The sequence below is a fragment of the Pteronotus mesoamericanus genome, unplaced genomic scaffold (assembly GCF_021234165.1).
Source record: "Pteronotus mesoamericanus isolate MK-2021 breed Mesoamerican mustached bat unplaced genomic scaffold, CSHL_Meso_final scaffold_232, whole genome shotgun sequence".
NCBI classification, from domain to species: domain Eukaryota; kingdom Metazoa; phylum Chordata; class Mammalia; order Chiroptera; family Mormoopidae; genus Pteronotus; species Pteronotus mesoamericanus.
In genome coordinates, this window is record NW_026555311.1 from 8,316,194 (window position 1) to 8,343,449 (window position 27,256).

Consider the following 27,256-nt stretch of genomic DNA (forward strand, 5'->3'; position numbering starts at 1 on the left):
CATATTCTAGGTCATATTAGTTTAATTTGATTATAATAAAGAAACAAAATAATAGCCAACATTTATGAAGCACTTTCAATGTGCAAAAAATGATAAACATTTTATACATTATATAACCCCTACTGAAAGTACAGTTAATCTCCCGTTTATATAGATGAGAAAGGTGAGGCTTAAGGTGGCTAAGTAAGTTGCCCAAGTTATACTTCTGGTGGTAGAATGTCAAATTTGACACACAGTAGTTGCTCAGCATATAAGCATTGAAGTCATAAGTGTTTGATTCCAGACTTAATTCCAAGGACTGCCCCCCACCAAAGCCAACTAATAAAGAAATAATTAGAATATAGTATATGTGTCTTAACATAAAGAAATACACCAGGTCCTCTGGGAGAACAAAGGATGACTCTAAAGTCATTGTGTGAGAAGGAAGTGTCATGGAATGTTTCTTAATAGAGACAACAGACTGTCTGGATCATAATATATAAGTTAAGAATTAGTTGGGTAGATGAAAGCGTAATTTGAATCTTTCCCAGGAGCAATATTGGACTCTCAATAACACTCCTCGTAGCCTGGAATCCATCTAGACATTCAGGTATGTGTAGGTCTCAAAAGTGCTTGAAATCAAACTAAAATTTAATGATTGTGTATGTATATTATTCACATACACATATACACACATACACACACATATGTGTGTGTATGTGTGTATATGTATATATAGTGTTTAAATGTTATATATTGTGCAGCATTTTAAAGACATGTACCTAATAATTTTTGTTTCATTGAACTAATTTTAAAAATCTAATAAAACTTCAAAAATGAACTGGAAGTACCTGATAAAGTTTTCAGCTCTGAAAAAAAGATCTCTGTAGGAAAAAAAGATGCAAATGTTTACATGAATTCTTTTCCCATTTTATTTAGGGAAGAAAATTATTTCAGAGCTTGGATATTTCAGAAAGACTAAAATTTGTGCTTACATTGGGTAAGTGTCATGCAATTTATCTTTCAAATACAAATATAATTTTTAGTGACTGTTAGTAATCATACACATTGAGGATGTATTTGTCTGAAATAGTGAATACACTTCTAGAACGGAACCTTGGTGATAAATTTTCTGCTGGCCTCAAAGTCTTCCAGAAAGTGCTTTATGCTACTAGCCACATCAACTCAGTTATATGTGCTTTCTCAAAGAAGTTTTTTACAAAAGACATACTTGGAAGAGTTGGTTTATATAAACCTTTGTGACAGAATCCTGCATTCAGACATAAGTTATTTTAGAGAGAATAAATAAGAATGGCATATAAAAGGCTCATTGACATACAGAATTTTAAGAAATACACCAATGTTCCAAAGCCTGAAAAAAATAAAATAGTAAATACACTGAAATCTCCTAACTTCAGTTTGTTTTATCTTTGACACTATTACAGATGTCCTCCATTTCTCTCCCCTTTGTCCCCGCTTCACCCAACTCCACCCCCCACCACAGTGTTGTCTGTGTCCGTGGGCATGCATATATGCATATTTGCTCTTTGGCTAATCTCTTCCAGTTCCCCCCACACCCTCTCCTCTGAGATAGCCAAGTAAACTAATGTGTAAAATCAGAATATGGTAACTTAAAATTATACTTATGTATAGCAGTTTACTGCCAGATAATATATCAACTTTTGAGCTTTCTATTTGATGACATGTATATAATGACTCAGGAAGAATGTTTATTTTTTCCTTATAAAAAGCTCATATATTTTATGGGTATATCAGATCCAAATATTTGTAATTTAAATTTATTAAAATTTGCATAATCTACTTTAGAGTAGAATAAATTAAGCATACATTGTAAAAAAAGGACAAAAATAGTGATGGGGCAGTTTATGTAAAAGAATGACAGATTGGTGTATAGGTTAATAGAGTTTACAAATAATATTACAGAATATTATTAATAAATATTAAGTAATAATGAAGTATAAATAAATTCGCATAAAATTTTACCACATTTAATTTTAAATATTGATAATATAGCTGTTGAGTCTTGGCAATTTTGAAATATCATCTACACACTAAATGTATACTTTAAGTTCTCAGAGAAATGCATACATTCTCCAAATTGTATATAATAAAAATAAATTAGTCTTATAATCATGAAAAAATAATAAATACCTTTTTAAAAACATACACAGAAAGAGAAAGCATAGCCAAGAATTATATATCTCCTTTATCATTGCTTTATTTCATTTACATTTAAGCTATCTTTCAGCATTTGTGATTCAAATAATATTTTGTGTTTGAAGTCTTTATTTTTTACCAGTATACATAAGGAAAGCTTAAAAAGCCATAAGCTTTTTAATATTATGATCTTCAAAACTTCATTACACAATATTTTAAAAATCATCAGAGTTAAGTACACAGTATTTCTGATGAATTAGAACAACAGCATTAATTCTTATAATTTTTCTGTTTTATAGACTGCGTGGATGATGCTATAATAGTTCTAGCTGAAGAGCATGGTTGTCTGGACATTATAAAGGTTTGTGATTAATCTGTTCTTGAAAATTTGTTTATTTTGCATGTTTGGGATTCAATAGCAAGCTATTTTAAAGCTGTTTATTTGTAAAAAATCAAAACACAATGCAATATGGAGGTTATGTATCATAGAAATGTACACTTGAAACTCATATAATCTTATTAACCAATGTCACCCTAATAAATGTAATAAAAAGAAAAAACAATAGGGATGAAATGGCAGAAGGTTTGAGTTTGTCAGATAAAAATAAATCTTTGGAACCAAAAAGAAAAAAAATCAAAGTACCCTCGATTAGCAAACATTTGAATCAAATATATATTTTAAATGAATATTTTAAATATTTTTTTCTCTTTACTTACCAGGAGCTTCCTGAAAACGTTATACATCTTTTGAAGAAGTGTCTCACCTTCCACCCTTCCAAGAGGTTGGCATGTTAAGAATTTGGGATTACACTGTGATCTCTTACATATAAGTAGTTTCTTTTTCTTTTAGTTATAATATCAATGGATTAAATAAGCATATTTTTATATATAGTAATAACTGTTAGTTATGGCATTAAAATATATTAATAAAAGAAGAAAAATATTAAACCATGGTCAGAAAACTGGAATATACCAGAAGTTACTAGTTCATTTTCTAACCTCCAATTAAAAAAATCAGCTAAATTGGGGGGTATATATATTCCTAGGCTCAAATGATAGAAGAGAAATGAGAACAAAAGTTTATTGGAAATTTGTATTTTAGCAAAGAACTTGGATAAATAGTGAGGTAAATCAATGACTGCCGATTATATAAAAGAATTTCTTAGAGGTTTTATTATTTCTTTTCATTGATGATGTCACTATTAGCTATGTAGTTGCCTCTAAACTTCTTTAGATATGTAGTATTTGAAAATAATTAATTCTAATTTCTCCTAGAAAAACATTTTTGTGAAGACATGTTAGGAAGAAAGGAATGATATTAAAAGCATAGTATTGGATAAATATGCTACATTAAACTAAGGGTAGGAAGAAAACTAAGAGATATCATTAGTATATAATTTTATCATTTAATGTAAGATATTCAGTAAAACAGGTACATGGTAGTCAAGTTAAAATTAAGAAATTGAGATGCTGATATGTAATAAATTTGATAGATCATAGATGTGAAAAGCACAACAGGCAAAAAATTCAGCATTTACTGATTACAGTCTCTTGGTTGTTATATACATGTATGCTTCCAGACTCTGCCAAGCGGGGCTTTATTATATTCTAGCTAATGAGGTATTTAAGAGTTTTACCTACCCCCTTGAATGTATGCCATTATTCTAGGAAATTTTAATGACTTTAATTCATACTCTGTGTTTTAAATGTGTTTCTCAAGGCCAACCCCAGATGAATTAATGCAGGATAAGGTGTTCAGTGAAGTGTCGCCTTTATATACCCCATTTACAAAACCTGCCAGTTTGTTTTCATCTTCTCTAAGATGTGCTGATTTAACTCTGCCTGAAGATATCAGTCAGCTGTGTAAAGGTAATGATAAACGAAATATAGACAATATTATAAGCCTTGTTTTTAAAAGAAGTATGCTTATCCTAGTTTCAGTTTTGATTGTATCAACTGTATATAATACATTAGTGAGACTTTATGGACTTTCATCTTAGAATTAAAAAGTAATTCTGGATGTGCTTAACCTAACATTTTATATAATTAACCTAACTTTTAACCCTTTAAATTTAAATTACTTTGGAGCCAAAACTTTAAGAATCAAGTTCTTAAAGCACCACAAAAATTAATATGCAAAACAAAGTCCTATTTCATCTCAAATCTTTATGCTCAACTCAGGTCTTCTAATTTTCAATGAAATTTTCACTACATCAATATTTATATATCATAATTTATTATAAAATATCTCATATAATAGTATTATTGATAGGCCATTTGTACTATTATATTTCATATTTTAAAAGAATATCACCTTTTTCTATCTCTTCATGAAAATTACAACTCTCAGAATGTGTGCGTTAGTGATACCAGTAAGTTACTTTTATGCTGAAAAGTTGTTATGAGGTCAGTCATGGCAGGAAATAGTTACTAAACATTCATTCAATTAAATATTTTTTGAGTTCCTGCTTTGTTCCATATACTATACCTTCAGGTAACATTCATGCCCAATGGGGAGGCAGACAGATATATTGTCATATAATCGCTATTACAAGTGAAGGTCAGTGTGAATATAGCACATCAGGAAAGACATCTCAGAAGAGGAAGCAAACGACTAAAGACATGAAAGATTGGGCAGTTTGTGTTGGTTGCCTACTCATGCGGCTTTTGCTGCCCCTATTCCTTTCCCACAGAGCCCAATATAGCTGAGATATATCCCATATATCTGTGAGTGTAAAAATTCTACTCTTTCTCAAGAATCTAAATGTACTTTTATACTCTGTGTATTTTATAGTATGAATATTCGTAAGGATATCTTAGTATGTTTTTCAGTTTGTACTTCTTTTTATAGTATCAGCTAATATTGCCTATTGACTTTTAATAAAAACAAAAAGTGAGATAGCTATGATTCTTTTTAATTTGCCATTAATAGATATAAACAGTGATTACCTGGCAGAAAGATCAATAGAAGAAGTGTATTACCTTTGGTGTTTAGCTGGAGGTGACTTGGAGAAAGAGCTTGTCAACAAGGAAATCATTCGATCCAAACCACCTATCTGCACACTGCCCAAGTAAGAAAAGAAAAATCTTGGAAGTAAAAAAAAAAGAAAAAAAAATTTAGTAATAACATTAAAAAATTTTTTGATAGACATTCCAAATAAGTGGTTATGAAAGCAATTGGAAGTTATTACCTTATTTTTTTAAAGAAGTGTCTAATTGCAGAGTACCCATAAATATTTTCATTATTTATAATGTTTTCTTTTTTACAAATAATTTGCTTATCTTCCATTTGAAATAAAGTTATTATTATGGAATATCTTGTAATAATTGATGTTCAGTAAATTAAAAATGTACAAGTCAGAAAGAACAATAATATTCTATAATTAACAAATATGCCTATTATGAGAAACTTTCCTATTTCCAAATATAAATCATAAGTGTAAATGTATTCTATGACCTTGTTACTTGTTCTAGGGGTCATTAAGTTGCTAAGTTACTGTTGATAAAAATCTGCAGAACTGCTTAAGATCCTGCATACCATTCTATAAGTTAGACCGGAATTTAAATAACAGTACAACCCTAAGGGCCAAAATTACTGCTTTCCCCTTGCTCTTAATATTTATTCAGAGATGTGACCATAAATCTCTTGAGTTTCCACCAATGTTCTAAAATTTTAATTTTAGGTTTTTAGACTAGTGTTGATCATTGTAGGTAACTATAGAAATCATGTGCTGATCATTTTTTTCTTACATGTTAAATTTTTAGATTAGTTATTTGAATAGACCATCGATTCTCTACATTTTTCTCTCATAAATTAATATTAAAATATTAACTTCAATTATACTGCTCACATTGAATTAAGTAGAAAAATCAGAAAATTAAATGATAAAAATTCATAAAAATTCTAAGAATAAATGCTTTAAAGGATATTTAAATTCTCAAGAGTAATTTTTTGAAATTTTAAACAAAGGTCATGCATTTATTATTCTGTGTTCTTTTACCTGAGAAGTTACCATCATTACATAAGGTTTTTTTTCCACTTGCTTTCTCATTCTTGACTCATGTAAACTTTCTCAGGATCACATTTAAATCATATCAGGAAAGCAATTTTAGCATTGAACCTGTCTTAACAAAGTATGTAAATCATACTCTTGTATTCCTAAAGTGCTTTATATTTATATACTGTATTCATACCTACCCAATATATATTTAAAAATGGGAATTGTTTAGAGAATTTTCAAACAGCATTAAAACAGCATTACATTTTTTGTTAACTCATTCAATCAAAAATTTCTTTTTTTGATATAGGGATTCATGACTTAGGGTAAACACTAAGTTGGATTTTGTGTACCCATTAAAATAACTTTTTAAAATTTCTTTTAGTTTTCTCTTTGAAGATGGTGAAAGCTTTGGACAAGGTCGAGATAGAAGCTCACTATTAGATGATACCACAGTGACACTGTCATTATGCCAGCTAAGAAATGTAAGAATGGTACTTTGGCAAACTTGCTTCAAATCCTTTTTTTTTTTTTAATAAAACTCTACAGATAAACACAAAGCTTGAATTCCTTCCTGATTTCAAAATATAAGAGGGTTTCTTTACTATATGAGCCCACGTATAGCATTATTGGAAATGCATCTATACATCTTCAGCTTTAGTATATATACTACTTTTGATTTCTCACAAAGGTGGTCTTGTTTATCTTTTCACCATCATTGGATAAGGGTTCTTATTCCTCTACATACTTATTACACATGGTAACATAATATTTTTTAAATCATTGCTCCAAAAGGTGTAGAATGGTACTTTGTTGTCATTCTAATTTTTAATTCCCTGATTGTAGTGCAGATACAAATCTTCTCATATTTTTTGACTGTTTGCGTACCTCTTCTGTACATGACTAATTCATTTTTTTAAACTAATTATTTTGCTAATTTTTTATTGAGTCATTTTTTACTGATTTGAATACTTTTAAAAGTGTATTCCTTGCGAATTTCTCCTAATCTGTCTTTTCCTTTAATTTTTTGAAGTGTCTCTTAATGAATATAATTCTTTTATCAGTGTTTTTATTAACTATACTTTATTATTTGTATTTTACTTATTGTAACTTATTTATAGTTATGCCAAGGTTATAAAAATATTTTGTATAATATAGTTTTATATTTTCTTCTAAAAGATTTAAATATTATTCATAGTCCATTAATTCACCTGGATTGGTTTTTTTTTTTTTTGAGTAAGATGTGAAGTGGGGTATTTCATTCATAAAACTAATTCCTGTCTCAGCAAAATATTTAATAATTTGATTATTTTTATGTCAGCTCTTTCATGTAGGCACAGATATGATCCTGGGCTTCTATTCTGATCTTGGACTTATTTGTCTCCCATTAGCCAATAACACTCTATCTTAGTACATGTTTTATATGAGCTCTTACTGTCTAGCAAGGAAAGATCTCTAATTTGTTCTCTAAATAGACTACATGCTCTCTTTAATCATCTTATGATATTTCATTAAGAATTAGAGGATTTTGATCGGAAATGCATTGAATTTATAGGTTAATTTGTAGAGAATTGACATAGTTAGCATATGCAGTCCTATTTTAAACATGGTGTAGATATTCCATGTTAAGTCCTATTTTATATCATAATTCCCTTTTCAATGTCTCTATATCAGTTATCAAATTTATTTCTGATATATTTTATTGTCACTCTTATAAATAGAATGTGTGTATGTGTGTGTATGATATTTCTTGCTCTACTGTCAGTTTTGTTTGAAATAAATATCACTATCCCACTCTCTTTTAATTAGTGTTACCATGGTATATCTTTCTCTGTTTCTTTACCTCTAATTTATCTTTGTTTTCATTTTTAAAGTGGGTTTATTATTAACAACATGGAGATGGGCCTTGTGGTTTTATTTTTTGACAGTTTCTATCATTTAATGGGTAGATTATTGATATAGTTACATTAATATCTCAATAGGTGTAACTGTTCTGTATTCCTTGCCCTCTTTGTTCTGTTTCTCTCTCTCCCTCTATCTGTCCTTCCATCTCTTTGTTTCTCTTTACTATTACTTCTTTTTCTGCCTTCTCAATTTTTAATTGACCATTTTTTGTTATTCTGTTTTCTCTCCTCTTTTATCATAGCAGTTATACATCTTCAAACCTTTTTAGTGGTTGCCTTAAAGTTTGCAATATACATTTACAACTAATATAAGTTCACTTTCGAATGATACTAAACTGCTTCCCAGGCAGTACAGGTGTTTTATAACTGTATTCCTGTTTCCTTCTTCCCATTCTTTATTATATTGCTGTCAGTCTTTTCACTTATTCATAGGTTTTTCACCAAATACACTGATCTATTATTTTGAACAAACTGTTATTTGTTAGATCAATTAAGAATAGAAAAATAAAAAATATTCCTTATATTTATTTATTTATATTTCCTCTGTCTTCCTTTCTTGATGTGAATTTAATTTTCTAATTTAATTTAATTAGAATTAATTTAATTTTCATTCTCTCTCAAGAACTCCTTTTGACATTTCTTCCAAGGTCTACTGTCAACAAATTCTCTCAATTTTTTTTTGTCTAAAAAATAATTTATTTTTCCACTTTTATAGGATAATTTTGCTGGATAAAAAATTGTTTTTATAGGATAATTTTGCTGGATAAAAGTTTGGTTGATTTTTTTTCTTTTAATACTTTAAATATTTCACTCTATTCTCATCTTGCTTACATGGTTTCTGAAGAGCAGTCCAATGTAATTTGTATCCTTGTGCTTCTGTAGGTAAAGACCACACCCCTCTCTTCCACACACCGCTCCCCTGGCCATGGCACCCTTCAAGAGTTTCTCTTACTCTTTGATTTTTCTCCAGTTTGAATATGGATGCCTAGGTTTGGGATGTGGGGGAAAGGTGGGTGGGTGGGTGGGTGGGTGGGTTGGTTGGTTGGTTGGTTATTGTGGGGTTTTTGTTTTTTGGAGGGGAGGTGTGTGTGTGTTTTGTACTTATCCTGTCCGGAGTTCTCCAAGCTTCCTGAAACTGTCTTTTGGTGTCTGTTTAATTTTGAAAATATCTGTTATTATTACTTCAAATATTTCTTCTGTTCCTTTCTTTCTCCTCCTTCTGATATTCCTATTATACATAGATTGCATCTTTTTTATTGCTCCTTCATTCTTGGATATTCCATTGGATATTTTGGGGTCTTTTATTTTTCATTTTTCTCTTGACATTTCAATTTAGACAGTTTCTATTGACATATCTTCAAACTCACTTATTTTCTCAACATTCTTTTCATCTCTCTGCTTACACTACCCGCCTGTTCTTGTATGATATCTACTTTTTCCTCTTAGAGCCCTTCACTTATTAATCATAGTTCTTTTAAGTTCCCGATCTGATCAATCTAAAAATCTCTGCCATTTATGAGTCCAGTTCTAAAGCTTGCTATGTCTCTATAGAGTGTCTTTTATGCATTTTACCATGCCTTGCAATTTTTTATTGGAAACTCAGCATGATGTGTCTATAATGGGAACTGTAGTAAATAGGCCGTTAGTGTAAGATTTTCTGTTTATCTAACTGTTTAGTACTTGTGTAGTTTTTTGTCAAAGGCTAAAATTTTTTAAGTGTCCTTGTTCTTATTTTCTTGGTTGTCTTTGAGTTTCTCTAGAGACTCTTTAAAATAGGGTCTGAGACTTTCAGTTCTTTCCATTATAATCTGTTATTATACAGAAGCCCTATGGATACAGAGGTATGGTAGGGGAGGAGAAGTGTTCTGTAATACTAAAAATAGCTCTCGCCCTTTTAGTGAGCCTGTGTCTCTGGGCTGAAACCTTCACATATATTTCTCAGCTTCCCTCCCTATCTCCATGAGACAGGAAAGCCATAGGCAGCAGGAACTGGGTATTTATCTTCCCCACATCAAAGACCAGAGGAGACTGGAGTTAGGTGTTTTCTTTCCCCTTGGTTACTTAGGCTCTGTAAAATAGTTTTTGAGGGCAAGTCTTTATTGATGAAAACAAAGTACTCTCGGGGAATTTTAGAATGGTTACTTTACCCTCCCCCCTACAGAAGCTGAGAGCACTCTTCTCAGATCTTTACCCTGAGAACCTATTGGTAATTGTAGAGGTAAAGCTCCTGAAGTGTAGGTTCCCCTACAGCTGGGCCTCCAGTTTTTCTCACTCTAGTTAGTTCTTGCTAAGTCTGCAGCAATGGGTCAATTGCCCTTCAGTTTTTCTTTTAGCAGGCTCCTGCAGTGGCTTCTGCTCCAGCTTAGCTGTGATTCCCTGTTTTTGCCTGTCTCTCCAGTTTTCCAGGCAGCATTTTGTTCTAATTCTGATCTAGACAGAGTTGACTTCTGGTTTGTTCAGCTTTTTTCTTGTTAGGGCAGGAGGAATGACTTTCAAACTGTTTGAACACTACACTGGAAACCAAAACTCCTAGCCTTTTTATTTTAACCATATGTAGCTAAAGCTAAAATAGGTACTTTCCCTTGTTGTTTCTCTTTAGGGTAGCAGCACCCCCCATCGCCCCCAAAACATACACATTTCTTTACCTGGATTTCTTTACCTGGATTTAGCAGGTCTTCCCTTGTCTGGCTGGCAGTTAATCAGGTGCCCACCTTCGGCCACAGCTACCCGTGCTAGTTACCTCCTTTTTCTCTACGCCCAGGTTTATGTCTCATATCACTGCATTTTCCTTATTTTTTAAGGCTTTTTCTGTCATTTGATATTTTATCTACTATATAATTTGAAGGTATTAGAATCTCTTATCTGTCATAATGCCAGAAATAGAAAATTAAAATATATAATTATTACTCCATAATAGACTGAACTTATAATCTCTTTGAAGAGAGAATGTATATAGTAGACAAAATAAATAGCAATACAAGGAGCAAACAATACATCCAAAGTATATGTTTTTAACTGATTTGATTTTACTCTTAATTTGTTTAACTTATATATAACTCATTATATAAATACAAGTTAAATTTAAATTTTATTCTATAAATATATAAAAAGGTTAACATTGCTGATTTTTAAAATACTATGGAAACCAAAAATTAATTTTATACTATATTTTTCTGTGTAAGTATTTTGCCCTTTTTTTGCCCTTGACATTGCTAAAATTTTGATTAGTAAAAAGAGTAGAAAATATCTTAAAAGTAATACTTATTACTTTAAGGAATGTAAAACCCAAACTTTAAAAAATTATATTAAAAATGCAGTAACACTTGGGGATACTTTATTTTTCTACTTTCAGTCTTAATCCATGAAAGAAATACCTAAAGGTTTAAAGCCAAAATGGATTAAGTGCATGGCATGTCAAATTTTAGAGAGAAACCAAGCATAAAACTAGTGTTTTCCAGCTTCTCAGTGTTGAGTGAAAAATTTTTCTTTGGCTTTTAAAAATTCTGGGAATAACTCTCATGGAGGAGTGCACAGTGACTCTACTCAGTAGCACACCAGGGCTGCTACACACACAGCATGGACCTCTCTGTCAGTCCCCAAGGAGCAGGCGCTCTGCATGCACGTTGGACATGGAACTGAAGAGCCAAGCAGCAAGCAAGACGGCATTGATTTTAACTACTCTGCTTCGGCTGTATCAGATTTTACTTTACTACGGCCTGCCTTCTTCCATTTTTTAAGAATACCTAAAATCCTGCAAAAGGTTATTATTGGGGCAACATTTATTATAGTGACTTTGTGAAAAAGATAATTAAGAGAATTGAAATTCATCATGGATTTATTCAGTATTTGAATCATATATATTCAAAATATGTTGTGAGAAATTCTTTTGAATTTTTTTATTAGCACCCTTACTTTTGGCTTAGTTTGTATTAATTCCATAGAAAAAAAATAAACCTAACTGAGCTTTAAATTAATGGATATATATTTTCATATCCATTAAAGTAAATTTCATTTAATTTAAAAATATTTTACCCATTTATTAAATTTTATAGCAATTTAAAAAATTCTGAATTATGTTTAGAAAAAATAGTAGTAGTCATCTAACATTTACAAGAGACACTTGGAGGTACATATAAATAATCAACATATAAAAACTACTCTTCAGAACTAAACATAATCACTAGAGGAAAAGTATATTTGCCTTTTCCTCTAGGAATGAATTTTAAATTGTATCTTATACTTCTCTTAGTACCTTTCTAAATTCATAAATTCATAAATTTTACATTATTTTTTCTTTTTAAATGTGGTTCAGTGTTTCTCAGATTCTCATATGTTAATATTTCTCTTTAAATTCACAGAGATTAAAAGATGTTGGTGGAGAAGCCTTTTACCCACTACTTGAAGATGAGTGAGTATATATGGTCCCCTTTTATACTTATTTTTCTGTACTGATTGGTAAAAAACATATATTTCCTCTGAAGACTATCTTCTGAATAGAACACTTAATATGGTGTTTTGGGTTTTTTAAATTATGTACCTTTTCTGCTTTTGTTTCTCTTTTACAGCCAGTCTAATTTACCTCATTCAAACAGCAACAATGAGTTGTCTGCTGCTGCCACTCTTCCTTTGATCATCCGAGAGAGGGACACAGAGTACCAGCTAAACAGGATCGTTCTCTTTGACAGGCTGCTGAAGGTAGGGACTCTAATGTGGAAGCTGTCGTAAGAGCCCATATTCAATCCTTAGTTTTTACTTCTATGGTAATTATTAGAGAATCTTGTTGTCATGAGAAGACTAATTCTTATGACATATCTTTTCTAATTAACAATTATAAAAATGATACATGTTCATAGTAAATAAAATTAAAAAGTTAAAACAAGATCAGGAATATATGCCAAATCGTATGAGACAAAAGATTAATATTCATACTGTTTAAAGAACAATGAAAATCAATAGAAAAAACACTAATATTGAAAGGGAAATGAATAATTTGTTTCTATGTAGAAACAAATATTTAATAGAAACAAAACTAATCAATAAATCTATTTAAATATTTAGCTTCACTAGGAATGAAAGAAGTTTTAATAGGTTTTTTTCATTACCAAATTAGTAAAGTGAACAAAGGCATTTTAAGATTGACACTCATTCCTTTGGAATAAGTGTAAGTTGATTGAAAGAGTGTATAAAGCAATTTGAAAGTATACAGGAGCTGACAGAAGCATCACCGTTGAGTGTGGTTGGTAGGGTCGTGAATGTCTCACACAAGATGGACAGCAATTTGAACATTTCACCTAATATGTCATATGGTGTGCTTGATAGTGAGATTGTTATGTTACAGAATTACATGCTTATGATTGATTTTGTAATAAAAGATTTTTATGTAATAAAAAAGGGGTGTTATTTGTGCCAGATCCTGTATATGGAGAGCCCTAACAACATCTGTATGCTTTGTCCTAATAATTATTTTCTAGAACTCTCTCCTAAAGTACAAATTTATAAAAGGGCAAATTTATATGCAAGGATATAGAAGTAACCATAATAATAACATATTTATTGAATACTGTCTATATCACCAGATATTTTACAAAGTGATATGAATACATTATTTAACCCATTTGAGACTGGTAGTATTATTCTCCATATGATTCATTGATAATTCTCTCAGAGCACAAAATAGAGAGGAATGATTGAGAACAGTAGAATCAGTTCTCCTTTTTTGTTGTATTATACAAGAATTACAGAATATAGGGAATCATTGCACTGCCAACTTATATGCATTAATAATACCAAAATACTAACACCAAAGATACTTAGAAATTTATCGAAGGTCTCTTTCAATTTTATCACTAGCATATAGTGAGGACTTTCTAGATGAATATATGCTACTTTTTAATTTGAGACATTTTTTATATCCTTTTTTGTCATCTGTAGGCTTATCCATATAAAAAAAATCAAATCTGGAAAGAAGCAAGAGTTGACATTCCTCCACTTATGAGAGGTTTAACCTGGGCTGCTCTTCTGGGAGTTGAGGTAAGAAAGAAAAGAGAAAGTTAGAAGGTGATTATAATACTGCTAAGAAGGAAGGAAGAAGTAGGAAAGTACTTTCCAAATACATGTTTGTCAAGTTGTTAGAAAGTTATGTAGTAAAATAAAAGCATTAAGGATATTTGGCAATTTTAAGTGAAAGGGATAGATGAAAAGAACAGAATAGCAAAATATAATTGAAGGCTTGTAAGATTTATGGTACTTAATACTGCATTTAATGGAACTCATAAAAATTATCTTTATGATTAATTTTCAAATCAGATTATTTTGTGAATATATATATATATCAGTTAAAAGTATATTATCATGCCTATAAATTATGTTTATTTAAGAGTAGGATTGCCTATTCATAAGTAGTTTTTTAGTGCTATTTGGCACACCTGTTACACAAGAACCATGCTGCCAAATAACTACTTTGTGTTGTGCAATGACTAATCTGTGGCAATGAGGAAAGGAGAGGTGTGATGAAATTATTAGGGTGATGTGCAGTACTAACAGAGAGCTCTGGTAACTGCGATCAGGATAATGGGCCAAATTCTAGTCCCCGCCTCTTTTTCCAGTCAATATCTTTGTCATCCTGCCTCAGATATTCTCTTATCAGTGTCTTTGGATAGCCATCATGCATTTTTTTTCCTGAATACCCTTCAACTATTTTTAATTCTTTTCAACTCCCCTTTAAAATAATTTTCTTTATTTATTCCTAATTCCTTTGATGAGATTCTACAAACATCTTTGAGTTTGGGTGATTGCTTTACAAGAATGCCTGTTGCTCCATACCACACGTTAATAGTTGGAATTATAGAACCATATAATGCTAAAGTTCTAGCTGACTTTGGAAGTCAGGTTGTCTAAATCTGTCATTAAATAGACATACCATAGAAGTTGACACTGCAAATGTCATAATTTGAGCCCCAAATTATTGGCTCTTTCTACATGATTACAGTAAACTAGAGTAATAAGAATTGTTCCATGCTTGGTCCTATTGACCATGACTAAAATTTGAAGTGGTTTATTCAATCACCCCTTCTGTACCAGTACAACTAAAAAGTGTAAATGATCTGTTTAGTCCTATAATGACCCCATATCTACATGATATTCCATTCTTCAGTTTACTCTAAACTTCTGCTTCCTGGTGCTGAATTACCACTCCTTTAAACAGTTCCCATTTATTTTTGCTTTCATTAACAACTTTACAGGAAAATTTCTTGTGGGATGGCCTCCTGGGCACCCTTCAAAAAATTTTTTTTAAATATTTACATAAAACTGACTATGTTTGAGGTAACAATGAGCGGAGAACAGTAAGGCTGGATTATGTTGTGGAGGCTGGGCAGTTTGACTAATCACACTCATTAGCTCCATGGCTCATCGGACATGTTTGTCTTTCGGAACAAAATGGCAAATTGTCACGGACTTGCATCACAGATTATCAGAACTGTAAAGAATATTTCTGAGAGGTATACTTTGGTTTTTAATGTGCCTATCTATAATTGGGTGGGTTGTCAAAGATAGATGCTTATAAGAAATATATTTACCAACAATTAAAAAATAAAAAAATAAATATTTTTACCTAAATTAATAATTTATCAAGGATTTGATGAATTAATACTATTCTCTCTTATTTTTTGCAGGGGGCTATTCATGCCAAGTATGATGCAATTGATAAGGATACTCCAATTCCTACAGATAGACAAGTAAGATTTAGATTTTCTTAAACAACCTAAGATAATTTTGCCAAATCTTAAAATTAAAGAAGGACAGGAGGAAATTTCCTTCCTTTCGTGATGCTCAGCAGCCATCATATTCGTATGCTGTTAGAGTGAGCATAACTTGTGGACTCATAAGTCAGTAAGTTAGAGCTATCCCTAAAAGGAATTTAAGCCAAGTCACTTTTCTTAATAATTATACTTTGTTATCTGTAAAATTTGTCCTTTGTTTAGACCACTTTGTAAAGGAAGGTTTTATTTGCAAACTATATTGATACATACCTTTGACAAAGAAATGATCAGTTTCCTTAAGTATACAACCTTTTTGTTGTTTCCAGAATATTAATATAAAATTCAAAAACTTTAAACACCAGCATTATGTAATTGATCTATTCTGAAATTTATAATACAATCTCTCTTTTTTTTTTCTTTTTTGTTTTACCTTGGGATTTATTGGCGATCACAGTTACATCATGTTGTTTTTTATTTTACAGATTGAAGTGGATATTCCTCGTTGTCATCAGTATGATGAACTGTTATCATCACCAGAAGGTCATGCAAAATTTAGGCGTGTATTAAAAGCCTGGGTAGTATCCCATCCCGATCTTGTGTATTGGCAAGGTAACTTCTTTTCCAATCGTGAAGGCTCTTTTTGAAGTATTAAGAAGCATGTTGCATGACTGACAATTTTTAAAATTATAACAAAATATCATAATATCCTCGGCTTTGAGAAAAATCAGTACTTGAAATGTTTATGTGAGAACTACTTTTTAAAAGTTTCCCCAAACGCCAGATAAATATCATTTAAAGCCATGATGTTTAATGAGACAGTTTGCCATCATGGTAATTAGAAAACTAGAAAGAGTATTTTGTGCAATTATAATCTTTGTTTTTCAGTACTTATGAAAAAAACAAAATAATTTTAGAGCATAAGTAATATGGCGCCAGTTGATATTCTAACCACTTAATGCTTTACAGTTTATGTTTATTAGGAATTGTGGAATAGGATACCCCTTAAAGTATTTATTTGTTATCTTCTTAAAAATATCTTTGTGTTCCATATCCTGATTTTTATTTTTCTCATTATTTTTGTGGTCATTTATAAATTCATGAATGAGAAACTCATTCCAACCAGTCCTATATTTGAACATGTTATAATAAACAGTGTTTTTAAAAATATTTTAATTTTCTATTTCTGGCCAAACTTAAAATGAAGCTATTATTTTTCCTGCATTTGTCCATTTTAGAGGAGTTCTGTATCGTAACAATTGTAGATAGATTCATGTACATTCTTGCAACATGACAACATATGAACAGCATTATTATTTAAAAAAGGAATATATCATATGTTTATATTTCATCTCACAATTTTAAAGGATCCTTTTTCATGATAACAAAGAAAACGTAAGACAAGTCTCCCTCTCTCAGGTGAGGAAATATGCCTGGAGATGTTAATTGATTGCCAAGAACACACAGGATCAGAAATGGGACTATAGCCCAAGCCTTCTATCATTTTTACATTTTCATTTAGTATATTTCTCTCTTCAATTCATAATAATATTGATAATCATAATAGCTGACTTACATTGGGCACATACTATATGCCAGTCACTGTCAGTTACTCCCCACATTAACCTATGAAGTAATATATTTCTGGATGTGTAGTACTCGTAATACTTAATCTATGCAGAGGTAATTCAGAGAACTGATAAGTTATATATCTACAATTCTACTTAATTATATTTATTTGAATTTTATTCTTCAACCCCTCCCCATCAGGCCTTGACTCACTTTGTGCTCCATTCCTATATTTAAATTTCAATAATGAAGGTAAGCTTATTTGTCATTTAAATAATATTGGTGCATATTATTTTAAAATATTTTTAAACATGAAAGATTTTTTTCCTAGGCAATAGCATAGATATCTGTGAAGTAATCTACTATATAAATTTAGGGGATGTGAAGAATTTATTATTGGAAAGTTTCAGTGACTAGACTCTGACTGATTATTCTAAGACATTCACCTACCATGGTGACCATTTTTATGAAACATTAGAGAAATTTTTTACATCTTTAGTGATTAGTTTTAGTCTGTATGTCCTAAACAATTTATAAAGATATCAATATTAACTTTTTATCTCCAAAGCCTATCATTTCAACCACTACCTCCTTAATGAAAACTTTCTCATTCTCCCTCCTAAGCCCAGCACTTTGCATTTCAGAAATGTATTTGTGTATGTTTTGTATTCTACTTATTTATATACTAATATAGTAATACTTTTTTTTGCTTAGCAGTTTTTTTAATGATTAATTTTTTTTCTGTTTTCTATTCCCCTGTTATAATACCTTTTTATAGTAATTTTTTTGTGTTTGTTACACTGAACTGACTTAAGTCTCTAAGAATATCACTTATAGAATATATTTACCATATACATAACGTGAATCTCTAGAAGCCTCAATCTTAGAATTTCTGTTTTTCCAAATTCTATTTTATGTCAGATTTTTGCATAGATTTCTGGAAATGAGTTACAGATAGCATATTCCCAAAAAGCTAACATTTCACAATTTGAATTGATTTAAAAATGTACTGATCTATGATATTTCTTGTTAAACTACAAGTTTGATATTTTTAATTAGGTATAGTCCATTGTTACATATATTGATCCAAGAATAGTAAGCAATCTGCGTTTGAAAGAACAATTTATGAGTGGTGTTCCTAAATCCAAGTTCTGAGGTTCTTTTTTTGCCTCAACAAAAATTAAATATCTTGAAGTTTGTGTAGTTCATTATTAATGTCCACATTGAGAGATTTTTTAAAAATGTGTATAAGTTCAGATAATAAAAGTTTTTATTATTGTGGGATAACAATTTCTACAGTAGTTTGAAATGGAAAAATTACGAGATGGTTATCTTTTGTTGTCCAAAATATGTTCTGTTTTAAAGAGCAGAGGGTTTTTTCCCTTAAATTGGTGTTTTCTTCAATTGTTAACATAACTCTTGTTTAACAGTAGATTCAAGGAATGTGTGATAAGTGAGTGAATGACTACTGAACATTTATTCCATTAACTAATTTGTTATATGCTTTGCCTTCTTCTTTCTTAGCCTTGGCATATGCCTGTATGTCTGCTTTTATTCCCAAATACCTGTATAACTTCTTCTTGAAAGACAATTCACATGTAATACAAGGTAATCAAATACCATTCCTTGTCTTTTTAAGGGAATGTACTTAATTAAGTAACTGATATGCAATTAAATTTATGATTTTGACCCAATAAAATATGGTGATAATGCTTACTAAAACCAGTGAAGAAATCATTAAGTTTAGTCTTTTACTCCCAAGTCCTCAAAGAATTGTGGTATTTTTCTAATGACTATTCAGTATCTGATCTCAGTTTAGTTCAAATTTAGGAATGCTAGTTGAAGAAAATAGAAGTCCTGCTACTTTTCTCTCTCACAGTTAATATTGCCCACAAAAAGTTTTACCATGCAGCAAGACTGTTATGAATTAGTAAAAAAGATGAAACAGTATTTAGTAATGTAAATAAACAGAATATTAAAAACACTTCTCATTCATTTCATTCCCCATGCTTGAACACCCAAAATAGTCTCCCTCCATCTTTTACTTTCCTAAAATTATACCTTTCTTCAGAGTTCAAGTCATAGCATAATTCATTTGTGAATTCTTTCAGGGCTATGCTAGACACAGTCAAACTTTCAATATAATTTTCTGAACTCCTTTTTGGAAGTAGTGTAACAGAAGTTGATAATAAACACTTTTGAATCAGGCAAGCTTTGTTTCAATTTAAACTGGATTACTTACTGTGTAATCTTGGGCAAATAACATATGTCAGCTAAGTATAATTTTCCTCATATCTAAAATAAAGGTTTTTTTAAAATTTAAATGTAATAAAATACATCAATGCCTGGTACATAGAAACATTTGATAACACTAGTGGCTATTACTTTTATTACTATTACTGTTTTATTGCTATTGTTATTATAGTTACTTTACTAATATTATTATCATGGCATTATACAGGGTCTGGCAGAAATAACGCCATCGAGTGTGATTGGTAGGGAATGGGGATGTCTCACACGAGACGGACAGCAATTTGAACATTTCACCTAAAATGTCATATGCTGTGCTTGGGTGTGATATTGTTATGTTACAGAATTGCATGCTTATGATTTTGTAATAAAATATTTGTAGGTGTTATTTGTGCCAGACCCTGTGTATTATGTATTATCATTTCAACAAGGATCTAAATGTTTTAAGGGCAGGAAATTTTCTTATACTTCATTTCTTTTAGAATGACTATAAAGCTGTTCTCATATTCTTCCCATTTATCAATTTTATGACACTTTTCAGATACCACTTTTATTTAGGTTTTTTCTTTGTAATATATGCATTAGTAATTCTACTAAATTTTCAACAACTTGAAACTAGTGTTTTGTTTTGTCTATATTGGTATCATTATGCCTTGATATATTGATAATTCACTCAGTTTGAATACAAGAATCAGGTAAACTACAGGCACTGTGCACTTTCTTAAACATCCTGAACAAGTGGGACCTCAATTAACAATTTTTTACTTAGGAATCAGTATACAATCAGAGCATCAGAAGTCAATGTAATGAGAAAGGAAGTAGATATGTAAATTAAAAAGATAAAGAGGCTAAAAATAGGAGGAGGAAAAGAATATGGATAAATAGCTTAGCACATAAAAATAATTATTTTCCAGCATAATTTACTTTGAATTATAGAAAAAATAATTTAAACTTTTAAAAATTTAGTGTTTGTATTTATAAGCACACCAAAGTATGTTCACAACTCTGAGTCTACTATGTAGACAAGTGCTAGAAATTGATGTAATGATCCAGTGTCTCTATGTTAATTTCAAAATGGAATTTTATTGATTTATAGTTGTATTTAGAAATGGTTTGAAATGGATAAGCCTAATAACCTGCATGTAATGTGGACTTGTATGAAGTTGGGATTAATTTAAGTGTGTTTTAGAAAATAACAATATTTTGCTTTGATATTTTCTGGTCAAGGATGAGTATTTTTTAAAGGGAAGAAGTTGTTCTCCTGTAGGTTAACTTAGTAAAGCCATCCAACTTCAAGTGTCATGCAGTGTTATCTTCTAAGAATTTATGAAGCAATACCCTTTAAGAGTATGTCTTGCATCTTGCTAATTGGGATGCGTTCCATACTTATTCATAGTTATCTTATTGTGCTTATCAAAGATGTTTATTATAGAATGGGTGATGCAGTTTTTAAGATTCCAGTAATTTCTCTCTGAAGAAACTGCAATGACGATCCAAGTTCTTATAGGATTTCCCCAGCCAAGGAGTAGACTGGGGACCCCATGGTCAACTGGTAGCACCCACAAACCTGGCAACTAGAGCTCTTATCAACTCTCCATACCTCCCTCATCCCAATAGGATCATGAATGAGGAACCAGCAGGGAGGGCCAGAAACCTGGAGCGCACTGGCCAAAGGAGAACTGAGGGTTCATGGTCTAGCCCGGTTCCTCACTCCCCAAGGTAGCTTAGTTCATTAAAATTGGTCACCAGTAGGTTACAGGGTGAAGTGTGCCCCTCAGTAACCTGTCTTCACATTTTTCACTTTTATTACATTCCCTACCTCCTGCTCCTGCTATCCCAGAATACGCCTGAGGGAACTGTTAGACCCACTATTGTATGGTATAAGAGAATTTGCAATAAATTATTTATACTGCTAAAAAAAAAATTGACTGGATTTAACACACCTTGGATGATATGAGGAGGTTTCAGAGGCTATATACGATGTAAATAATATGTCAAATACTGACCAAAGGCAAACTGAAAACATTAAAGGTAGAGAATAATAACATTAGTAGTTGTGCAATACATAAGATGATTCCTTAATCCTCAGTTAAATATAAATCAGCAATATAATGCTGTTATTTTTAAAGCCAACATGAACTTGTACTATTAACTGTACTTTCATATATTAAAGCCTGGAAATAATCTTTTTTCTAAATTTGTCAGGCCCCTACTAAAGCATAGTGCCTAGGTAGATTTCTATACTTTAAGAAGGATAAAGATATTTGGACAAGCTTCAAAAAGCCATTAAAAGAGACCTTACAAAATGAATTGGCTATAAAATGTATTAGATGCTGGGTAATCCCTGGATGACCAGCTTTCAGGGGCCTATTAGCTTGTATTACAGTGACTCCTGTTTTGGTTCTGTATAGATGCCTATTTGAAACTACGGAAATTACCTCTACAGTAGGTTTTGTTTTTCCAGTAATTGTTTCATATTGAGATCGGTGTGAATTATCTATTGATAATGAATTTTCAACATGAAAAAAATAGTTTTTATACTTTTTAACTACAGAACTCTTTTAGTACACTGTTAAAAAGGCTTATTATTCAAGTAAACAAAACAAAGATCTTGTTTCATTTGTGAAAATGCAAGAAAAACCATAATATATATCAAATGAATTTTGAGAGACAGGTCAGAAAGTTCAAAAAGTCTCCTTTTAGTTGGATTAATCCATCAGTAATATCTTTTAAAACAATGAATATTATAGTTAAGACTTCTCCAAATTATTTCTCTAAGTAATAATAATTTTATTAGTTATAACTTCTATAAATTTGTGTTTAAAATTTTGAATTGATAATTAATTTTGAAACTTTTTAAAGCTACAATAAATGTTCTTTAATATGAAAAATTTAGCGTGTGTATTTTTCCAAGAAACAATAGACATGGTACGTTAAGTCATTTGTTTGGTGTTTATATTGACTCTGTATGTTATATAAGAAAAAAAAATAGTTTCAATTAATTTAGTCTTTCAATTAAGTAATTGCTCTTCGCCAACTCTGTGCCCAGACACTGCCTAAGGAATTGAGGTTCTTAAGGTAAATGACATTCAACCCTTTCCCAAAAAATTTTATAGCCAAATATGGGAAATAAATGTGAAAAATACTAATTGTGTGTCAATGAGATAAGCATATATACAACTATATTAGAGCAGAGGAAGAAGCAAAGGAGGTTGTTTTGATTTCTTTTTTTTTTTTCTTTACTGGTGGTAAAGGGAAGAAATGGCATGTCTGGAAAGGTTTTACAAAAGAGAGGATACTTATTAGTGAATCTGAAATTTGAAAAGGAATTGGTGAAAAGGGAGAAAGACATTCTTTAGGACGGAGAACAAGGAAAAGTATTGCAGTAAAATTGTGAAAATGAGTTGATAAAACATCCAGTAGTTACGTCTGGTGCATGCAGTTGGAAAGAGGGATGGAGAGCTAAAGAAAGGGCTGAAACAGTACACTGATTATTGGTTACTAAAGTTTATGGAAGAACAGTGGTTTATTTTTCTTCCAAATGTTTATCTTAGGATTGCATTAGAAACATTCAGCTCTCATTTCATTGGTTTACTTTTTTGTCCTTTTCCACCGTTTTGTTTTATGGTGTTTTAAGGTTTAAACTTCAAAGTACCATTGATTTTGTTTGACATAAATATCTCATGCACCCTTCAAGTTCTGGAAAATTCACATGTCATATGAAACTGATCAATAGCTGAGATAGAAGTGCATATTTATTTAGTCATTTGTCTCTACAGAAATCAAGTTTCTATATTCAAGAGCAACTTTAATTATTTTAAAGTCATTCATAAAATATAGGATTTTCATATTCATAAGACTCTAAAATGCTTTGCTTCTTTTGATGAGAGAAAAATTATCTGTTTAGTTAAAATATCCTGACTTTTTTGTTTGTTTGTTTGTTTGTTTGTTTTTTACCATGGTGCTATTAACTGGTTACCTGCAGCCATTTTTAAGATAATAAATTTAATTACTTTTGGCCTAAGTTAATATTTATCATTTTTAGCACTATCAGATTTTCCCCTGCAATGTTGCTATTGAGTTGGCAAAGAACCAACACACAGGAACTTTAAAAAGTAATGTGCTAATTTAACAACTCAGGGTTTTAGTTTCTATAATATCTAAGATTACTAAAATCATTCTAAGATTCAGAATATTGGAGTACCAGTTGTATTTAAATGATGGAGAGATTTGAAAGGGATATGTTGCATAGCTTAACAGATATTGGAAAATAGGCTTACAACTTTGAGGACAGAGATATTTTATGCTACTGGAGAAAGAAAAGGCAGCTTTAGGCAAGTGAAGAAAGAGGCAGACAGTTAGCTATTAAGAATGGGAGCAAATGTTTTGTGGAAAACCCAGCTATACTTTAACATCTCTTTGCACTTAAAGAAGCAACCCAGGAAACTGACCTATAAAACTTTTACACTCTTCTTTGAAGTCATTCTACTGTATTTTGTTCACTAAAACAATCGTTGGAATTTGGCACAACATTAAACATATTCTTGTATTGTTTATAAAATCAAGGTATATTCACATCGAGACCATTGTAAGATATGGTTTCTATAAGTCAGAAAAGGAAAGATAGAAGGAGATAACACAAAAACCTGGGAAAGAGAATTAGGTGAAAATTTCCCTAATTTTTTGTTTCCCTGCCTATCTTTCTAAATCCTTTGAGGGCAAAGTCAGTATCTTCCTTGTTGTGATGTTCCATTTTAATGTGGTGTCACCTATAGCTAGGATGACTATAAAACTAAATTGTGATATTTTTGAGTTAAAAGGGGCTCTAAGTGCACTTGACACTGAGTCTACAGTTGGCAATTAAGACTCTCCCAGGTAAGCTAGGATGTATGGTTCCACTACATGGACATTCAATAAGTGTTTGAGGGAAAGGGAGAAAGGAGGACAGACATCAAAGTCTAAAGTCCAGTTGTGAGATGTGAATATAATATAAAACTTCTTTCGCATCAAACAATCACAGAGAGGGAAAATATGCAGCTTTACTATAAAGGTTATGTATTTGGAAAACCAGTGCATTACATATCACCAGTTTAATGCACATCTTTGTTGTGAATGATTTAATGATAGAATATTGGGGTATTGGGCAATAGTAGGGAATACAGTGAGTGTACGGCCTTCTGGTTTTCAAGGATGTCTTGCATCGGGTGACTACCTTACCCACCCTTTAAAGTAAGATATTTTTCTGAATGTAACAAGCCATACTATAAATGATTCTAAGCCTGTCCAGAGCAACCAAAATTTATGACTTATATATATTAAATGATATATGATATATAATATATAAAATAAATGGATACATGTATGTTTATATTATTTATAACACAAATATGTTATAACACATCTATAAATCATCCATGGTGTGCATGTTTGGCAGAACTCAAGGAAAATGTTTTCATGATAAATTAGGTTTCTTCATTTGATCCTTAATTAGCCATGTAATCTCACATAGTAATTACTTTTATCAGACTTATATAAGAATAATATTTGATAAATGAGAATGGGGTGGAAAATTGCTTGAGCCATGTTTTTCTGGTTTAAAATCAAGCATTCCTTTTTTAAAAATTTAATAGCAATGTGGTTTTACCAACATGTAATTGAATTCTTATGATTGTTGATATCACATACCTCTGGCTTTTGGGTAAATTAGGACTATAAATATACCTGCAACCTTGGCATAACAGGATGACACTCTAACCAACTGAGTGCCCAGCCAGGGCCAATTGTGGTACTGAATACAGTACCTCCTCATCCTTTCTCTTTTTTCAGCCTTGATGTTTTTCTTTGTAAAATATGTGACATTGCTTATAGATAAATAATTGTAAAATAATTATGGTCATCATAAGCAAAGTTTTAATTGTGGAAAATGAGGGAAGGCTACTCATAGTAACAGATTGTCAAAAATTGTATATTATTTGTTGAAACATTAAAAATAAAGAACTTTAAAACTAAAAAAGAAAGGTAGACATTATATTTGGAGGTTATTTTCAGCAAGTAATTGGTTTGAAAATAGATCTCTAACTTTAATGAAGGAAGGAGTTGAGGTTATTAATGAAGGGGAAACTTTCATTGGGTTACTGTTATTTCAAACTCAAAAAACTTTTTTGAAATATGTTTTAATTTTTTTAATATTTAAAAACATTTGGTTACTTGCCCTTTAATAGTTTGTTACAAGTATATTGTTTAGATTAGTGCATAGTGAGTAAATTGACAATAATAGTAAATTGTTCAAAAAAATGGAAAAATTTAGAAAATATTCCTCATGTTCCAACTGAACCCTATGAATTAGTAAAGGAGTAGAGTCAACATTTTAATCACCTACCGTATTCCTATTTTCTGATTAACATAATGTTAATCCTTATTTCTGAATATGCCAAATGCAGTCTCTGATGGGAATAAATTAGAACGGGACCAAAGGCCTATATCTCTCTATATAAACAAATTTGATGCTTAATTACTCTATTTGTGACTGCTTATAAAATATTCCTTATTGATTGGTTACCTGTTACATTTTCTTTTTTTTTATTGTTGTTCAAGTACAGTTGTCTCCATTTTCTCCCCGCCACTTCCCCGCTGCCCCACCCATACCTGCTTCCCACCATCGATCCTACCCGCTTCGGCTTTGTCCGTGTGTCCTTTATACATGCTCCTTGACTACCCTTCCCCTATTCTCCCCTATTCTCCCCTTCCCACCTCCCCTCTGGTTACTGTCAGTTTGTTCTTTGTTTCAATGTCTCTGGTTATATTTTGCTTGCTTCAGGTCACAAATGGAGTAGGTAGAGAAAGTGGCTTGTTTATTCAATGAGGCTGGTGGTCAAGGAGACACTACATGGAGTGGAAAGAAACAAGGGACAGACAGACCAGGTCCCCAACCTAGAAAGCGCAGGTGTCAACACCTAGACCAAGCCTGGCACAGAGGGTTTTATTGATTAGGTTCCACTTATAGGTGAGATCATATGGCATTTGTCTTTCACCTCCTGGCTTATTTTACTTAGCATAATAAAATACATACAATTTAATATTAACAAAGAAAATTTATCTGTAGTACTTAATAAGAAACATTGTCATATGTATAATTTATAATTAAAGAAATGAACTGATAGCTCTGAATGTAGAAAAAAGCTCTGTCATAGTTTTTTGGTGTATTTGTTTGGTAATTAGCAGTAAGTTACTAACGTGGTAATAAAACAGAATTATCTATTAAAGTATATTTTCTTCATGAAATTAAACTTTATTCAAAATGTAAATAAAACTAACTTATATGAACTTAATGTACTTATTTAGGTACTGTGTGACAATAACAATTGTTTTCATTTTATTGTTATTTCAGAGTATTTGACTGTGTTCTCCCAGATGATTGCGTTCCATGATCCAGAGCTGAGCAATCATCTCAATGAGATTGGATTTATTCCAGATGTAAGTACCTGGTGCATTAATTAACAAGAGGTAAAAAAAATAAAGCAGAAATTGGCAGCACGAAAGAGTGTTGTTTTTAAAGTTCTTGTTGTCATAACAAGTCCACATCTGAACAAGTTCCTGCTACTAATTATATTCTTCTGTTATA

At 31.1% G+C, this 27,256-nt stretch overlaps 1 protein-coding gene across 1 annotated transcript in view; it reads left to right on the forward strand.

Annotated features, from left to right (window-relative positions):
- The window catches only part of TBCK (TBC1 domain containing kinase), a 173,375-nt gene that overhangs the window by 52,906 nt on the left and 93,213 nt on the right, over positions 1–27,256 (forward strand). The window contains exons 7-20 of the mRNA XM_054591648.1: positions 919–979; positions 2,457–2,518; positions 2,878–2,939; positions 3,878–4,026; positions 5,090–5,228; positions 6,541–6,640; positions 12,418–12,467; positions 12,625–12,754; positions 13,991–14,089; positions 15,733–15,795; positions 16,302–16,428; positions 17,587–17,637; positions 18,910–18,993; positions 27,023–27,108. Of these exons, the coding sequence (XP_054447623.1) occupies positions 919–979; positions 2,457–2,518; positions 2,878–2,939; positions 3,878–4,026; positions 5,090–5,228; positions 6,541–6,640; positions 12,418–12,467; positions 12,625–12,754; positions 13,991–14,089; positions 15,733–15,795; positions 16,302–16,428; positions 17,587–17,637; positions 18,910–18,993; positions 27,023–27,108 (1,263 nt within the window). The remainder of the gene's footprint in view (positions 1–918; positions 980–2,456; positions 2,519–2,877; positions 2,940–3,877; positions 4,027–5,089; positions 5,229–6,540; positions 6,641–12,417; positions 12,468–12,624; positions 12,755–13,990; positions 14,090–15,732; positions 15,796–16,301; positions 16,429–17,586; positions 17,638–18,909; positions 18,994–27,022; positions 27,109–27,256) is intronic.